Genomic DNA, 19,055 nt, shown 5'->3' with positions numbered 1-19,055 from the left:
CCTATCCGGCTAGCATCTGCCTATCCGGCTAGCATCTGCCTATCCGGCTAGCATCTGCCAATCCGGCTAGCATCTGCCTATCCGGCTAGCATCTGCCTATCCGGCTAGCATCTGCCTATCCGGCTAGCATCTGCCAATCCGGCTAGCATCTGCCTATCCGGCTAGCATCTGCCTATCCGGCTAGCATCTGCCTATCCGGCTAGCATCTGCCTATCCGGCTAGCATCTGCCTATCCGGCTAGCATCTGCCTATCCGGCTAGCATCTGCCTATCCGGCTAGCATCAATCTCTAGTTGGTGACCGGATGACAAATCAGCTGTAAAGGAACACGGCTTCATCTCCCAACGTCGGGGCGGTAGGACTCGCGAGAGAGACACAGGTAGAAACAGGTATAAAGCTGTACGAAGCGTAGATAGGAAGGAGGTCGAGAGCCCCCCTGTTCATCGAGAGTGTGAGAGCCTATAGGTGTTGTCACAGCGCCGGTGGTTGAAATAGCGACGTCACAGCGACGTCACAGCGACGTCAAAGCGACGTCAGAGCGACGACAAAGCGACGTCAGAGCGACGTCAAAGCGACGTCACAGCGACGTCTCACACAGGAGGGGGGAGGGGGCTTAAAACCACCCCTCTACAGCCTCTATCTATTATAGCCTATTGTTGATAGAAGTCACAATACCCTTAGCGCTCTGCGGTGACAAGAACAGGGGAGGAAAAGTGTTTTTTTTTTTTGCTAGTATTTTCTTTCCTTTTTGTAATTTGTATTTCTGTTCCTCCCTCTCCCCTATTTACGGCGCTAACTTACTTATGGGAGCCGGTCGGCCGAGCGGACAGCACGCTGGACTTGTGATCCTTTGGTGTTGGGTTCGATCCCAGGCGCCGGCGAGAAACAATGGGCAGAGTTTCTTTCACCCTATGCCCCTATTACCTATCAGTAAAATAGGTACCTGGGTGTTAGTCAGCTGTCACGGGCTGCTTCTTGAGGGTGGAGGCCTGGTCGAGGACCGGGCCGCGGGGACACTAAAGCCCCGAAATCATCTCAAGATAACCTCAAGATAACCAGCATACATTTTCGTCTCTCCTACACAGGCGGTTATAGAGCTGTTCAAATACGTCAATTAACTACATAAGATTAGACATTGCGGTACAGCGCACAGTGGTTATTGCGCACTCAATAACCATTGGTGCGTTACATAGTGAATATTGGATACAGATGCTGTATATCATATCAAGTGTTGCAATATTTAGATGATATTTATATAATATTTACTTCGGCATATGTCAAGATTTAGGGAGAACGGGAGTCAGTCAATAGGGGGACGTTCTATAATAATAGGTTCAAGGGAATGAATGTTCTTTCTTTTACAAAGGTGCCACGTGGTGTGTTCGACATATTTACAAAGGTGACACGTGGTGTGTTCGACACTTTTACAAAGGTGACACGTGGTGTGTTCGATACTTTTACAAAGGTGTCACGTGGTGTGTTCGACACTTTCACAAAGGTGACACACAGTGCGTTCGATACCTGCGTCTAATTTGTACACCTCTGCACGGTGACAAAACCATAACATGGTTTTGCACGAGAATATAATGAAGAAGTTGGCGAAGACGAACATCTTAAAAGTTCCTACGAAAACACGAAGCTCTAAAGAGCTGCTGAGGGCAAGGCGCCCTATGGAAGGCAGCTTCTATTTATATCCACCCAAACTCATTCATATATATGTCTGACCTACGCTAGAAACAATACAACGATTCCATGGCTATGATGTTACGGGGGTAACTTGTACCATCAAGCCTTATACTCCCAAACCCATATTTACCCAGGTCTTCACCGAATCTAAATGTATTCCATATCTGTTCCTTTTTCTGAGTTCATAATTTTAATATATTATCAATAATATCGGTCATCTTGCCCTTTACTCTTCCTCCTTCTAAAGATTTTTTTGTAATTATTAGGAGAAAGCGCTAAACCTTTACGACTATATAGTACTTGGAAGGGGGTCAGGATAAGGATTTGAGATGGGACGGGGGAAGGAATGGTGCCCAACCACTTGGACGGTTTGGGGGATTGAACGCCGACCTGCGTGATGTATGATCGTCCTTCTAGAGAACGTAAATTAATTTTTCTTCAGTTTTTCCTCGTAAGGGCTATAATTCTCTGAATTGTCAATCATCCGTGGGTCAGCCAGAGACATAGGACCCACGCAGGATTATACCAGCCCAAAATAAACAAATAAGTATTATCCTGCTCTGTTCACATGACCAAAACCGAATTAAATAATCAAAATGGAGCCAAACGTGTTCAAGACAAGACTGCAGAACACCATTTCATGTCCTAATCATGTCTCGACACAGACATATTAACCCACACTTATATCTTGCCATAAAATAGATAAATATATACACAAGTGAGTTTTTTTTTTAACTATTAAATGTTATGTTGCTAAAGCTGCTAGAGTCATGAAACCTATTATCCTATTTACCTTATTTCGAATATTTATACATTTGACATTTTATTTTTAACCCTGTCTTATCCTCGCATTCAAATATGACAATTTCATCATTGAGAAAAACCACGGGAGTTGTGATGGGGAATTCGACCCTGTGTACTGGGTAGTTCCCCGACACATTGATATATTGCGTCTTTCTCTGTGTATTGAATTTCAGCATTGTCCAGCTGATATCTGGTGACTGATATCATTACCTGGGCTCAGGTAATGATATCTGGTGACTCTGATATCATTATCTGGGCTCAGGTAATGATATCTGGTAACTCTGATATCGTTACCTGGGCTCAGGTAAAGATATCTGGTAACTCTGATATCGTTACCTGGGCTCAGGTAATGATATCTGGTGACTCTGATATCATTATCTGGGCTCAGGTAATGATATCTGGTAACTCTGATATCGTTACCTGGGCTCAGGTAAAGATATCTGGTAACTCTGATATCGTTACCTGGGCTCAGGTAATCTACATTTCATAGCACTAAATTGCAAGTGTCAATCTTGAATTCGTTTTAAAAAAACAATTTAAATCAGCTTGTATGAATTTTTGGAACTTTCTTCAACATGTATTTTTTTTTACACCCAATTTTTGTTTAACACATCTGCAACAGTTTTTTGCAACAAATTTTGCTCCCTAACAAATTTGCAACACTTTACCATTCAGAGTTAACTCATTTCTGCTATTCGTGTTATTGGCCTATTTAGTGTTGTCTCCTCATAATTACCAAACTAATCTAACTTAGAATATTCCCTTCCATGCAATACTAGGCACCCATTGTGGTCATGCCTGGCTGTGACTCCCCCATGCATTAACCCCCTTCCCTATGCACTATGTTGTTTCGGTAATACGATGGATTTGGTTGACTGTGTGAGGTGAACGGTATAACATGAGTCTTGGAACAATATAAGATCAACATGAGTCCTCATACCCCATTATCGCAGAAATTACACCTCCTAGTCAATCCCTCCATTTATGAGGCTTCTCGTTCCATCAGTCAGCCAGAAATATTCCAGCAACCCACCCACCATCATTCCAGCAACCTACCCACCAACATTCCAGCAACCATCCACCAACATTCCAGCAACCATCCACTAACATTCCAGCAACCCACCCACCAACATTCCAGCAAGCTACCCACCATCATTCCAGCAAACCATCCACCAACATTCCAGCAACCACCCACCAACATTCCAGCAACCACCCACCAACATTCCAGCAACCCACCCACCAACATTCCAGCAACCCACCCACCAACATTCCAGCAATCATCCACCAACATTCCAGCAACCACCCACCATGCAACCTGGAACGGACACTTAACTGCAAACCACATCATTTAAAGTTAAAAAAAAGTCGTCGTCTCTTCATTTTCTAGTGTGTGGTTTGGTCAACATTTAAAGTTCACTTTCAGATACTTAGTTTACAATAAATTGATAATAATCGATACAATTCAAACTTAATGGATGAACTTCCCAATTTTTATTTTAAAATTAAAATTGAATAACATTTAACTATTTAAATGTTGGCTTATATTGACAAAATATAACATATCGTTTATACGATACGACTTACACAAACTATAATAAAAATTATAGTAATTTGCATACATTCTAAATTACAATGAACGCACAATATAAAAACTATAATTGTAAGACACAAATATAAATATGAAAATCAGGTCTGTATCATTAGTAAATTGAGGAGCTATTTATCGAGGACACCGCACAAGTAATTGGCTTCTCGACTACAAGGTATGAATTGCTTGTCAACAAGCCATCTCTCTGTGACAGTAATTTCTTGTTAATATCAAGTATTTGAGAAACTGCCAATATATATATATATATATATATATATATATATATATATATATATATATATATATATATATATATATATATATATATATATATTCTTTTTTTTTCCTAAAAAGTGCCAATGTTACACACAGAAAACACAATGGGATGCTCTTGGACGTAGGTTCGAATCCTCGTCACGGCCCTTGTGGATCTGTTCAAGTGTCAATGTGCTATAAGCAGCTTTAATGCTGACAGCCGCCATACTGACCACAACAACAGCTATCCTGGCTGCCATAATTGCCACATACCTTCCTGAGCAGGTGCCATCAAACAGCAGCAGCAGCAGCAGTAGCCACGCTGTCACACCAACCGTATACAGTTGCCGCCACAGCTTCAGCAGCTGCCATCTGCCAACAACAACAGCCACATTACCACCACCCGCCATACTACCAACAATCACCACGCTGCCAACACCCAATAATTACGACCAGGTGCTGGGGGTTGCCGCGGGTGAAGAATTTGACATGATTAGCGGGTGCTAGGCTTTACAACATGATTAATCAATTCTGAAAACAAAATTACCCATAAAACAGGGAATAAGACAATGCAATAATTGGAAATATTGAGTGATTGCACTAATTTTTCAAGATGAAATTTGATCTGATGAAGATTGAAATAGAAAAATTATAGTCAGCAAAGATTAGTTTGATGCTGGTATAGACAGGCAGTGTCCCATCAGGCTTTTGAGGCTTATATATATATATATATATATATATATATATATATATATATATATATATATATATATATATATATATATATATATATATAAGCAAAATATTGAGGAACTGTATCTTCAAGATTTTTACAAGGTACCAGTTGAAGTTTGAATGGTGTCCTATATATATATATATATATATATATATATATATATATATATATATATATATATATATATATATATATATATATACCCTTGGATAAAACCACATGAATCGAACTAGAGAGTATTTCTTAGGTAACCATTAATGCAGGATATACTGTTTATAACTACAGTTTGACAACAAAATCGTTTTTACAGATGTGTGTTATTGAATATGCAGTTTATCATTGCCATTTTTTCCCTGAATGAATGTGTGGATTAAATTTTAAGATTAGGTTATTCGAACAATCTTTTTTTTACGATATCGTAAAAACGATTATAAGGTTATAACGAAGCTGGAATGTTTGTGGGTTTTTTTTTTCCGAGAATCAGTAAGATAAATTTTCATAAGAATGGGTACCGTCTCTCTTTGGGGGACCGATAACCTCTGGAAAAAAGAATAGTAAATACATTTAATGGAACATTTTTTTGTTATCTCCTAACACTTCGTTTACACACACACACACACATATGTGTGTGTGGTGTAGTGGAGGCTGACTCCATACACAATTTCAAGTGTAGATATGATAGAGCCCAATAGGCTCAGGAATCTGTACACCTGTTGATTGACGGTTGAGAGACGGGACCAAAGAGCCAGAGCTCAACCCCCGCAAGCACAACTAGGTGAGTACAACTAGGTGAGTACATATTATATATATATATATATATATATATATATATATATATATATATATATATATATATATATATATATATATATATATATATATATATATATATAAGCAAAGCTTGAATGAACCCCAAGCACACACATATGTTTTATTCACTTATATTGCTTGTATGTATACACGAATACAATTCTCCACAGCTACTTGTAGATATACAGTATATACAAACTTACTCTTGAGTATTAACGCGCCATGCTCCTTTTATTTACCAAACACTTAGCTTTCCTCCATTTCAGTTTCGTATTCATTTAGCCATTAACTAGAGCATGGTTTGCATTCAGTACTCAACAGCCTTGTTTGGGTTAGGTTATCTGTAACCCCCTCCCCCCTCCCTTCAAATGTTCTCCCGTGAGCCTTTTATCACAGTCATTACAATAAATACAAATGGTTTACGTATTTTAAACGTAAGGTTACATACAGATGGATTTTAGTTCCAATCTCTGGACTTTTGTTTCTAACTTCTAGCCATGTCTCCGAGGGTAAGACTTATACCTCTTTATTAACTACCTCTTTATCTTACCTATATATATTGTAGTTATTCAGCTAATAACTCTTGTAGTCAATCAAGTAACTTTTACCTAATATTTACAGTAATCAGTAACTTTTACCTAATTCTACAGTACTCAATCAGTAAGTTTTACCTAATTCTTACAGTAATCAATCAGTAACTTTTATTACGTAGTAACCTTGTGCTCAGTTGATAAAAGATATTCAAGCCCTCTCCAAACCCTATTAATAAAATACAACGGATTTCTTAACCCTAATGCAAATCTTGAAACTGTCATTAATAATCTCCATCCTTTAAAATGATTCCTTCCATATCATAAATGAAGTTCCTATCACGTCTCCTCATGATACTAATAAAATATGCTTACAATCGTATTTACAAGGTTCCGAGCTCGATCCTCGATGCTCCAAGTTGCTTGGGCTGTTCCTTCATTCTGTCCTCATATTATATTATATTATATATATATATATATATATATACATATATATATATATATATATATATATATATATATATATATCCCAGCCCAATTAAGTTCTAAGTAATCACATTAGCTTAGCACTTTCTTATGTCAGGTTGCCTTAAATAACCTTACTTTTATTTAAAAAAAACATATTCTATACTTATATCTTTTGGAAAACATACACACACACTTCTCAAGTGTTTAACTGTTCTCTGATTACTAATATCTGACCTTCAAGGCGTCTTTAACTATGGCGGTGTTTCACGTGTCTAAATCAATAAGATTTCAATTTGTAAAATATGTGAGAACGCAATTACGTCGAAATATCATAAAATGAATCCCCCCAGTATGGAAATGAGCAAAAGTCCATGGATAGTGTAAAGTGTAAACGATAGTGTAAACTTTTGTTTGAGGGGAAAAGTATCCTGAATTGATTGTTCTAATTGTTTCACCTGTCAAGAGTCATAACACTAATTACACCAGTTAACATCATACCACTTACTACACCTGTCAAACAGTGTAAATCCAATTACATCACCATTTACACACGACAACAGGGTAACTCCAATTATTCAAACCTGTTACACCTGTCTACCGCGCATTAGTTGGGTTTGGTGTTGAGGTTATTACCACTACCAACAGTTGTGGTAGCAGCAGTTGTGGTAGCAGCAGTACAGGGAAGTGGGGGGGGGGGTTAGAAATAGCCTAAGCTACTCTATCCCTTTGAAATGTATTTTTTTCTTGTCTCAATAAACATACTTGAACTTGAAGCAACAGTAGTGGTACTGTGACCATTCTGAGACTGAGATGGTCTGTAATCAAATAGTAAGGTGATCTGAAACTTGGGGTCGTGGAGGAATAGGTCGGTGTTGTGGGGGGAGAAAGGGGAGAGAGGGGGGATGGGAAAGGAGGATGGGGTTGGGGATAGGATGAGGGGGGTTGGGGATAGGATGAGGGGACGTGAGAGGAGCTTATAGTTTGTGTGAGAGGGGAACTTCGGGCCTCTTTGATACAAGCCTTCCCCCTTTGCCTTGTTTATTTGCCTTATTATAACGAGTCGCTAATTGCTCAACCATCCTGTTACTCAGGCGTGGGAAAAAAAAGAGAGAAAAAAAAGAACCAATGGTGAAGATTTGTGCTGTTAAGCATGTTTTAATAATATTGTTGTCCCTCGTCTCTCTCTTATTAATGGAAACTCCCGTGATAAAAAAAAAAAACTCGAGATAAAAAAAATATCTAAAATGGGGTTCAATTAGCCCGATGAACGCCATTAATCAGAAGAAATGAACACTTTGAAAAGACAGGCGAGTGTGTGGCCTCGTATGTCGACAGGAAGGCGGCGGCTGTTGACTGTCCCCTCACAGTATACATGCGCTTCTCGTCTGTCTGTCCTGTTTTGATCTGCGGACGCAGAGAACTCATTATTGAGACCTGCTTTGGTGAATTTTTTTGGTTTGGAGAAGGGGTGGAAGAGGGGGGGTCTCGTTTTCTTTACGCTGCGTCTCAGGAATTTGATGGGGGGAAATTTGAAAAGGGGGGGGGGGTGAGAACGTGATTGATCGTGCTGTGGAGAGTAATAAAGTATATGTGATATTTTATTATCATCCATTTGGTGTATATTGATATAAAAAATTCACGATTCTCTCTCTCTCTCATATATATATATATATATATATATATATATATATATATATATATATATATATATATGTCGTACCTAGTAGCCAGAACGCACTTCTCAGCCTACTATGCAAGGCCTGATTTGCCTAATAAGTCAAGTTTTCCTGAATTAATATATTTTCTCTAATTTTTTTCTTATGAAATGATAAAGCTACCCATTTCATTATGTATGAGGTCAATTTTATTTTATATGAATTAAAATTAACGTAGATATATGACCGAACCTAACCAACCCTACCTAACCTAACCTAACCTATCTTTATAGGTTAGGTTAGGTTAGGTAGCCGAAAATGTTAGGTTAGGTTAGGTTAGGTAGGTTAGGTAGTCAAAAAACAATTATTTCATGAAAATTTGGCTTATTAGGCAAATCGGGCCTTGCATAGTAGGCTGAGAAGTGCGTTCTGGCTACTAGGTACGACATATATATATATATATATATATATGAGAGTATATATATATACTCCGTGGTCTGACATTGTCACATTCTTAATCACGTGTTTATTTTCGTGATATACACACATTTATATATATATATATATATATATATATATATATATATATATATATATATATATATATATATATATATATATATAATCTTTCCCTTTTAAAACCAGGAGATTCTAAATAACAGAAATAATAGTTCACAGGACGCCTGCGTCAGCCTCCAAACACAGCGAAATGTGTAGACAAATCTATCCACACTGATACATTTTTTTTTTGCCCTGTTCGTAAATTATTTCCCAGCTGTACCTGGCCAAAACATCTTGGCCAGCGCCTGCCAATGGGCGGACAGCAAGGAAGGAGAGGAGGAGGAGCTCGCTGGCCACGCCCTCTCCTTGCGAACCAATAACCTATCATTATCGAACTTGCAACTGATCAACGTCTGTGGCACTAGCAAACTAAGGCAGATTTTATACCCCCAGAAACAGTGTAAATAAATGGTGAATTACGAGTCCTCACAGATGGAACTTCACAAGTCACAATACGAGTTTCGTAGTAATTTATATTATATATATATATATATATATATATATATATATATATATATATATATATATATTACATTCGAGATGTATTCGACTTCTTGATGCATATGATTATATACACAAGAGTATAGCCAATTCTAAGCAACATTCAGGACAGAGTATACTCGCCGGCTGACCATCAGTAATTAGGTCAGCAGCAGTTGATAAGCACAGTTCACGCCTGGATACTGGTGGAAACAAGGCATGGGGGGAGGGGGGGGGGGAGAACCTCTACATCAACTCTCTCTCTCTCTCTCACCAGTGTGAGAGAGAGAATCCCTCCCCCTCCCTTCCCCCCCTCTCACACTCGCCGCTGGCCTGACAGCCCGGCGGAAGCCTTTTTGTGGAGGTGTATAAAAGTATAAGGAGCGGATGATCAGGTTTCTGGGCCCCCGCCTGACAGATGGCGGCGGTGTCTTGAACTAAGGTGTTTATTATCCCCCTTTGACAGGGTGGTACGCTGCGCCCCTCTCTCTCTCTCTCTCTCTCTCTCTCTCTCTCTCTCTCTCTCTCTCTCTCTCTCTCTCTCTCTCTCTCTAACGCTTCCACAAAGATGGAACAACGTCCCACTAAACCCTTCTCTCTCTCTCTCTCTCTCTCTCTCTCTATACTAGACATGACGAACGTCAACTCAACTTGGGCGTTTGATAATGTTCAGAAAACGTTTAGTGGCGTCGGATAGTTCTTGGTCATGCAGAAACTCCGTCGGTATTAAATTGTACGAACACTGCCCTAGTGAAAATAATTAATTAGCACTTATCAAGAGTCAGTGTTGAGCTGGGTCAGTGTTTCTGTATAACACGGGAGGAATATAAGGACAGAGGGCTGAGATATGAGGACAAGGAGCTGGGAAATGAGAATAAGGAGCTGGAATATGAGAACCAGGAGCTGGGATATGAGAACAAGGAGCTGGAATATGAGAACAAGGAACTGGGATATGAGAACCAGGAGCTGGGATATGAGAACAAGGAGCTGAGAAATGACGAAGTGAAAGAATGGCGGCCAGCCACTTCATGAGGCTAGCCATATACAATGGTGGCTCGCTGGAATACGCTGAAATTAAATTTCAACCACCACCCATGACCTGCGATCATCTAACAATCGGGGATCGAACGCCGACCCGGGAAGTATCGAGACCGTCGTTGGACAGGCAAGTCCGGAACATCTCAAGAAAGCAATTATCACAAGGAATTGGTTTCCGGTAGCCGCCTCAACAGAGATGTTTCCAATAGCACATTGGAGATGAGAGACGCAGTGAGGCTATTTTTCTAACAGCCTCAATAGACTAATTTCGATGTAGTTAGGGCAAATAATTTATAAAACGAACTTTTGTGATATTAGTTACTATTACCTTAACCTTAAGTCCCTTAAGGTTAACCTTAAATCAGCATCTCTCTCTCTCTCTCTCTCTCTCTCTCTCTCTCTCTCTCTCTCTCTCTCTCTCTCTCTGTGCTTCAGTGATCCTATACCTGAATTTAATTTTCTATCAATTGTTAATTGTTTTGTTTGACTATACCCTGTCCGTTGTTGTTGTAATAAATTCAGCTACTCGGAACAAAAGTTCCAAGTAGCACGGACTATGGTGAGCCCGTTTACCCTGTCCGTTTATGGATATTATGTGTGTATTACCCTCCCCCCATCCGCCCTAGCAACCACCCTTCACCTGTGTCTGTGTGTGTGTGTGTGTGTGTGTGTGTGTGTGTGTGTGTGAGGTGAGCTACGAATTCCTGTTTATCTCCTTCAGACCTTATCGTAATCTTATGTCATTCCCCTTGTGTACATTTCATCTTGAGTCTTTGGAGATTTTTCATCAAACTCTCCTGAGGAAATGTTATGTTTTGTTTCTTGAATCATCTATTCCTTTCTTTCATCCTATTTCATTCCTGACTTGTTTCTCTTAATACAGTGTTTCCTTTCCCCTATTCCGTCCCTCCCTACCACCCCCTTTTTTTTTTACCTTAAAGTATCAAGGATAATTTAGTGCGTTTTCCGCTTTCAGACTGGTATCAGGGTAAGCGCTCCTTGGACTTCCGTCGGCAGTATACAGACAGACGGGAGGGCCACTTAATTAAAGTAGGAGTCGCAGCTTCTTATTATCTTTAGATATTCTCTAGATAAGACGGGATTCAGACCGGTGTAACATTTATGGGGTACAAGCACTACAGGGTAGCCACCTGCCTGTACATCAATGGAGAGTTGTAATCACATCATTTTTGTTTCCGGAAATTGCATTAAAATCATTTTTTTATAGTCATTATCAGCCAGCTTTAAGTGTCATTAAAAGTACATTTGATGTACACACTGGCGTATACCATCTTTAGTACACACTGGAGTACTATTAAAGATTTAGTTGGGGGATCAGATTGGCATGTTTGGGTGATCTTTGATGCAGTAGATTTCATCTTCTATTCATCATTATCTTTGACATACTTAGGTAGTCATTTGATGAGTTTGCTAGCATTAGCAAACTTTTGTATGAATTCTTGAAATATACTCAAGAAGTGGAGAAGTAGTAATGATACTGCAAGCTTCAGGGACCTCATACCAGCTGGCCTAATCGGTTTAATAACTTGGCATTCAAGAACATCAGTGCGTACTTAACAAGTCTAAATATACGAATACGTCACTTAAATCTTACTTATTACTTCAACATAAGATAATCGATATAAATTTATATATAACATGTTACGTTAGTTTTTAAATATCAAAGATAGATCCTTCATTGACCCATGGAAATAATAATAATAATAATAATAATTCTCATGAATATATCTACACTATTGTGGCTATTAAAATCAGTCTTTAAATCAGTCTTGACTATCAGTCTTGACTATCAGTCTTGACTGTTCCATCTTTGTTAACAACCAACGTAAGACTAATTTAAAGTAGACAGACCTTCTTAAAAATTACAAAGAGACGTCTCCAGCTGCCCAATATATTCGAATATTCGCCAATTTACAGTGGCGATTTACAATTTACAATTTACAATTTACAAACACAAACTTGTGTGTTTGTGTGTGATAAATATTTGATAACCAAGTGTTTTAGTTCGTTTATTATGCACCCCATACCCATCTTGTGGGTGGTAACCAAGGGTCAATACAAGTTTGTGATTTTCATGTTAGTTATTCTGCTAACTTGGTAATTTTCACCTATTGTTGCGCGAATATGTTAATTTAGTTTTTTTTTTTAAGTTAGGCTCCTGTTTTCCCCTTGTGTTTTTTTTCTCTCTCTCTCCCAAGCCAATCCCGTTCCTTGTCTGTTCTCGCTACCTTCCTTCTTAAGAATTATCCCAATCCTCTTTCCACTTCCGTTGGGATGGAGGATGTCATTCAGTTTCTTCTGGTTCTCTACGTTCTCCTTTTCCCTTTATACATCCTTTCGTTGTCACGCCATTTCTGTATTTCTTAAACATATGTTAAGAAAATCGTTTTCCTTCTATTTATTCTTTCTTTTACCTCATTTCTACTTAATTAGCCTCCATCCATCCCACAACCCCTTCTCTCTCCTACATCCCTCTCCCTGTCTCTCCCTCCCTCCCTCCCTCCCTCATCTCTCCCTGTCCCTCCCTCCCTCCTACATCTCTCTCCCCGTCCCTCCCAAGACAGTGGCTGAAGGAACACAAACGAATGATCGAGATAAAGGTATATTGCGGAAGAGATGGAAGAGAGAGAGAAGAGAGAGACACACACACACATCTTACGAACGCGCCTGTGCGTGCGCGTGCGTTCGTAAGATGTGTGTACTCACCTAAATGTGCTTTTAGGGCTGAGCGTTATCTCCCACTCCCCGCCTTTCAAATCATTAGTATAGTGACTTCCTTCGTTTTTTTTCTCTGAACAAAATTTCATTGAAAATTGCACACAATCTTCAACCACTAGAACTACGACAATACCCCTTATTTACACTTCTTGCAATGGATATATATATATAATTATATAATGTGTGTGTGTGTGTGTGTGTGTGTGTGTGTGTGTGTGTGTGTGTGTGTGTGTGTGCCTGTAACCCTTTCCACTATCGCCTACGGGATGGGTATGGGGTGCACAATAAATCAATGGAATGGAAGGAATGAGGATAAGGATTGGGATGGGGGGAGTGTCGGGGGGGGGGGGGGGTTCAGTTCCGATTAGAATCCTCACGAGTGTCTGACAACATCTCTACTTTATCTGGAATTAACCTGTAAAGGGTATCGAGAGTTCCACTCCTCAATATAACATTTGAGAGTGGATCACTAGATCATAAATTTTGGAAACCGTCCTAACTGCCCAACTACCACGAAGGAAATAGATTAACCACCGAAGTGTAACAAGCTCTGCTTGAAATAATGTATTTTTTCCCCCATTTTTGCTGATATTAAAAAAAAACAGGACCAGCTTAGAAATCGCAGAAACTGGAAAAAAAGGCAAAAATAATAATGAAAATGCTCAAAGCAGTCACGAATATCTTAAAGAAAATATAATCAAAACAGAGAGAGAGACTGAAGAAATAAAACAGAAGGGAAGCTACTCATACGTAAGTAAATTGAAAAATTAAATTAAGTAAAGTTGAAAAAATTAAAAATTAAAAAATTAAAAAAATAAAAATTAAAAAATTAAAAAATTAAAAATTACAAATTAAGTAAATTGAACAGAAAGACATACAAGAGATTGTAACAAACTCAAAATATTTGTCTATTTGGGAAAATACAAAAAAAATTAAAAACCTCCACTAGTACTGAACCTCTGCTTGCAAGAGAAAGTTCAAACACTGAGGACGAAAAGCAAATTAAGTCAAATCCTGAAAGGAAAGAATTAAGCTAATGTTTAGTACCACAAGCCTAACCACTTGGGTCGGACGGTAGAGCGACCGTCTCGCCTCATGCAGGTCGGCGTTCAATCCCCGACCGTCGCAAGTTCCCTTCCCTTAGTACCACAATAACACAATATCTTAGTTAAAGACTTTAACAGCTTATTCACGAACGCTGGACAATATAATGGATGACATAGAGCAAACTTGATTCATACAGGTCGGCGTTCAATCCCCGACCATCCAAAGGGGTTGGGCACTATTCCTTCCCTTCCCTGTCCCATCCCCCAAATCCTTATCCTGACCCCTTCCTAGCGGTATATAGTCGTATAATGGTTGCACGAATAGACACGAACAAAAAAAAATGATATATTTGTGACCTCAGAGCACTCAAAATGTACTCTTTAGAAAGGAGACGAGAGAGGCATCCCATACATGGAACATACCGAAAGACCAATTCTCAAAAATACCAGAACAAAATAACTTGAGCGAATGAGAGTAAAGGAATGGCGAAGAGAATGATGCTATAATGAATAGTGCTATAATGAATATGAAATGATATAATGAATAGCTATAATGAATGCTATAATGAAGAATGGTGCTATAGAGGCAATCAGAGAACACTGTATAAACACAACTGTATAAATATACACAAATATTTAAATAAATATATACAAATATATGAACACAAATATATAAACACCAGACGACCATTGATCTTCAACATTTTCCCCATCATATATAAGATATATTTCCCGAATAGAAGCGGAGGTTTTCAAGAAATTGAAGTTGAAGAGTTAGACAGTTGGTTGAATAATACATTAGGCCACCACCTACACTGGTGCAGTAATACATTAGACCACCACCTACACTGGTGCAGTAATACATTAGACCACCACCTACACTGGTGCAGTAATACATTAGACCACCACCTACACTGGTGCAGTAATACATTAGACCACCACCTACACTGGTGCAGTCATACATTAGACCACCACCTACACTGGTGCAGTCATACATTAGACCACCACCTACACTGGTGCAGTAATACATTAGACCACCACCTACACTGGTGCAGTAATACATTAGGCCACCACCTACACTGGTGCAGTAATACATTAGACCACCACCTACACTGGTGCAGTAATACATTAGACCACCACCTACACTGGTGCAGTAATACATTAGACCACCACCTACACTGGTGCAGTAATACATTAGACCACCACCTACACTGGTGCAGTAATACATTAGACCACCACCTACACTGGTGCAGTAATACATTAGACCACCACCTACACTGGTGCAGTAATACATTAGACCACCACCTACACTGGTGCAGTAATACATTAGACCACCACGTACACTAACTGTAAACAGTATAGATCACCCTCTACACTAACTGTAAACAGTATAGATCACCCTCTACACTAACTGTAAACAGTATAGATCACCCTCTACACTAACTGTAAACAGTATAGATCACCCTCTACACTAACTGTAAACAGTATAGATCACCCTCTACACTAACTGCTGACAACAATGGCCAGGCTTCCGGTCAACAGTCGACTGACTCGCTCCAAACTTTCAGCTCTGAGCGAACAAACTGTATTAGGGAAGTGACCAGAGGGGCGTGTGGAGGTGATTGTGCAGCCCGGCCCTACCTTGATTACCTGCCATCTCAAGCCCCACCTGTGTTCCCATGTTCCACACACAATCAAACCTTTAATGTTATATTATATATATATATATATATATATATATATATATATATATATATATATATATATATATATATATATATATATATATATATATATGTCGTACCTAGTAGCCAGAACTCACTTTTCAGCCTACAATGCAAGGCCCGATTTGCCTAATAAGCCAAGTTTTCATGAATTAATATATTTTCTCTAATTTTTTTCTTATGAAATGATAAAGCAACCCATATCATTATGTAAGAGGTCAATTTTTTTTTATTGGAGTTAAAATTAACGTAGATATATGACCGAACCTAACCAACCCTACCTAACCTAACCTAACCTATCTTTATAGGTTAGGTTTGGTTAGGTAGCCGAAAAAGTTAGGTTAGGTTAGGTTAGGTAGTCGAAAAGCAATTAATTCATGAAAACTTGGCTTATTAGGCAAATCGGGCCTTGCATAGTAGGCTCAGAAGTGAGTTCTGGCTACTAGGTACGACATAAATATATAAAATTATATATATATATATATATATATATATATATATATATATATATATATATATATATATACACACACACACAGTTGTTACGGAGGAGATGCATGCACTTTAGCCAATCAGGATGCTTGAGAGTAATTCCTCTCCCATTTTATAATGGCTTCCCAGTTGAGATTGTAACGATTGTTCGTAGGATTTTTATATCAAGTGTGTAAAGGAAACTTAGAGACATTTTTAGCAATCCTTGACTTCTGCTATTTTAAGGACCAGAGTGCATATAATTCCAGCCTTCTGCTATCTTAAGGACCGGAGTTCATATAATTGCAGCCTTCTGCTATCTTAAGGGGCCGGAGTCCATATAATTGCAGCCTTCTGCTATCTTAAGGGGCCGGAGTCCATATAATTGCAGCCTTTTGCTATCTTAAGGACCAGAGTCCATATAATTGTAGTCTTTTGCTATCTTAAGGACCAGAGTCCATATAACTGCAGCCTTCTGCTATCTTGTCTTTAAGGTCTGGAGTCCATAATTCGTTTTATTCACAGGTCAAAATGTCATTCTGTTTTTATTGTGTAAAATATCATTTATTAGGAGTTATAGTGATGATATTAGGAGTTATAGTGATGATGATAGGAGTTACAGTGATGTTATTAGGAGTTATAGTGATGTTATTAGGAGTTATAGTGATGTTATTAGGAGTTATAGTGATGATATTAGGAGTTATAGTGATGATATTAGGAGTTATATAGTGATGTTATTAGGAGTTATATAGTGATGTTATTAGGAGTTATATAGTGATGTTATTAGGAGTTATATAGTGATGATATTAGGAGTTATAGTGATGTTATTAGGAGTTATATAGTGATGTTATTGTTGGTCTGGAGCATTGCGTGACATCATAATGTCTTTGCAGGTCCGGCTCCAGGCCTCGTTTGGTAGTGGGGCCCCTTCCTCCTCACGGGGGGGCCCTTCCTCCTCATGGGGGGCCCCTTCCTCCTCATGGGGGGCCCAATCCGGGGGCCCATCCCACCCTACCCAGCATAGCGATGTATGTATCCAGTTTTGGATATTGGTTAATTTCTTAGATTAATTCAGAGACTCTTGTGTAGCACTTATGGAGTACTTGCCTAGTTGTGCTTGCCGGGGGGGGGGGGGGGGGAGAAAGGAAGGATATATAGAGAGAGGGGAGGGTTGAGCTTCAGCTATTGGACCCTGTCTGAGATAATGAGTGCATCAGTTCTAAAGCCTAAGTTAGTAGCCTTAATCTTGCTTTAATCAGTATACATCTTGGCAAGTTACTAGGTGTCTTATGGTAGATTAATGCAGTCTTTGAATCCTTTCCCCCCCCCTCTCTCTCTCTCTCTCTCTCTCTCTCTCTGTATCTTCCTCTTCATTACCATAATTAATTAGGCCATCATATCTGTAATTCCCGTTGTCTAGTTACAGGAAGCCTGTAGTTAAGGTTATAAAGATACCCCCCCCCCCACCACCCCTCCTTTCCCCCCTTAGGTCAATTGTCAGATTCACTTTTGTAAACACATATCAATCACATCATATGTGTAAAACAACATATCTCGAACACTGTTTATGTTGGATTAGATTGACATGTAAAATATTTTTGGTTAGCATTGTATAATATTTTTGGTTAGCATTGTAAAATCACTACAATCACCTACTGTGGTTGATTGTTCAATGTCACTGAACTATATATCTAAGTTCACTTAATATTATTCAGTTTATTAATATTATTATTAATAATTAATATTAATATATTATTAATAATAATCAATACTAATTTTATTATATTAATAAAATATTAACTAAGTTAATATATTATTAACTCTGCCCACTGAAGACAAAGAAATGTATATATATGCTGGTTAGCATTGTAAATGTCTGGCTACATCTGTGGTAGAAAAAAAAAACTGAAAGCATTTCCCAAGATGCTCCCCACAACAGCTGTCTAACTCCCGGGTACATATTTACTCTTAGGTGAACAGAGGTACCAGGTGAAAAGAAAACGTTTCTCAACTATTTCTATCTCCATCCAGAGATCGAACCCAGGATGCTAGACTGAGAGAGTCGGGGGGGGGGGGGAAGACCACTCTACCACCCATTATCTCACTAGTCATCAACCAACCACAATCAATCAACCACAATCAATCAACCAGAAATATTTCTGTGAGACGGTCTTTGTGGCGTCCATCTGTGGGGGGGGGGGGGAAGGGGGGAGGGGAGAGGGAGTCGAGTGTAACGCGAACCGGTGTGACGTAGCCGAGGTCAGCAGGTAAGGTTACGGATGCGGTCCCCCTGGGGCGGGTCCACTATCTTCCACGCCATTACCTTCATCGCGTCCGATTCTCTCACCGCCGACACTGGCTTAAGATTAATTGATTTGTATATACACTGCAAGCCATTCATATCTTTAAGCAATATATATACACAAAAAAATGGGTTTACACCCTTGCCCCAAAGGGGGTTAGTT

At 39.0% G+C, this 19,055-nt stretch overlaps 1 protein-coding gene and 1 long non-coding RNA gene across 5 annotated transcripts in view; one reads left to right on the top strand and one right to left on the bottom strand.

Moving 5' to 3' along the window:
- The window catches only part of LOC123763437 (uncharacterized), a 426,773-nt gene extending 422,070 nt beyond the window's left edge, over positions 1-4,703 (bottom strand). Inside the window, exon 1 of the long non-coding RNA XR_011222410.1 lies at positions 4,606-4,703. This is a non-coding gene — a long non-coding RNA (uncharacterized lncRNA). The remainder of the gene's footprint in view (positions 1-4,605) is intronic.
- The window catches only part of LOC123752265 (dachshund homolog 2-like), a 212,954-nt gene that overhangs the window by 95,763 nt on the left and 98,136 nt on the right, over positions 1-19,055 (top strand). For 3 of the 4 annotated variants that reach the window (XM_069302981.1, XM_069302980.1, XM_069302982.1), the window contains exon 2: positions 17,484-17,618. The exons of the other annotated variant lie outside the window; for it this stretch is intronic. In XM_069302981.1, coding sequence (XP_069159082.1) covers positions 17,484-17,618 — 135 coding nt within the window. The remainder of the gene's footprint in view (positions 1-17,483; positions 17,619-19,055) is intronic. 4 annotated transcript variants of the gene reach the window in all.

Source organism: Procambarus clarkii, chromosome 49, assembly GCF_040958095.1.
Source record: "Procambarus clarkii isolate CNS0578487 chromosome 49, FALCON_Pclarkii_2.0, whole genome shotgun sequence".
NCBI classification, from domain to species: Eukaryota; Metazoa; Arthropoda; class Malacostraca; order Decapoda; family Cambaridae; genus Procambarus; species Procambarus clarkii.
This window is presented reverse-complemented; position numbering and strand designations above follow the sequence as displayed.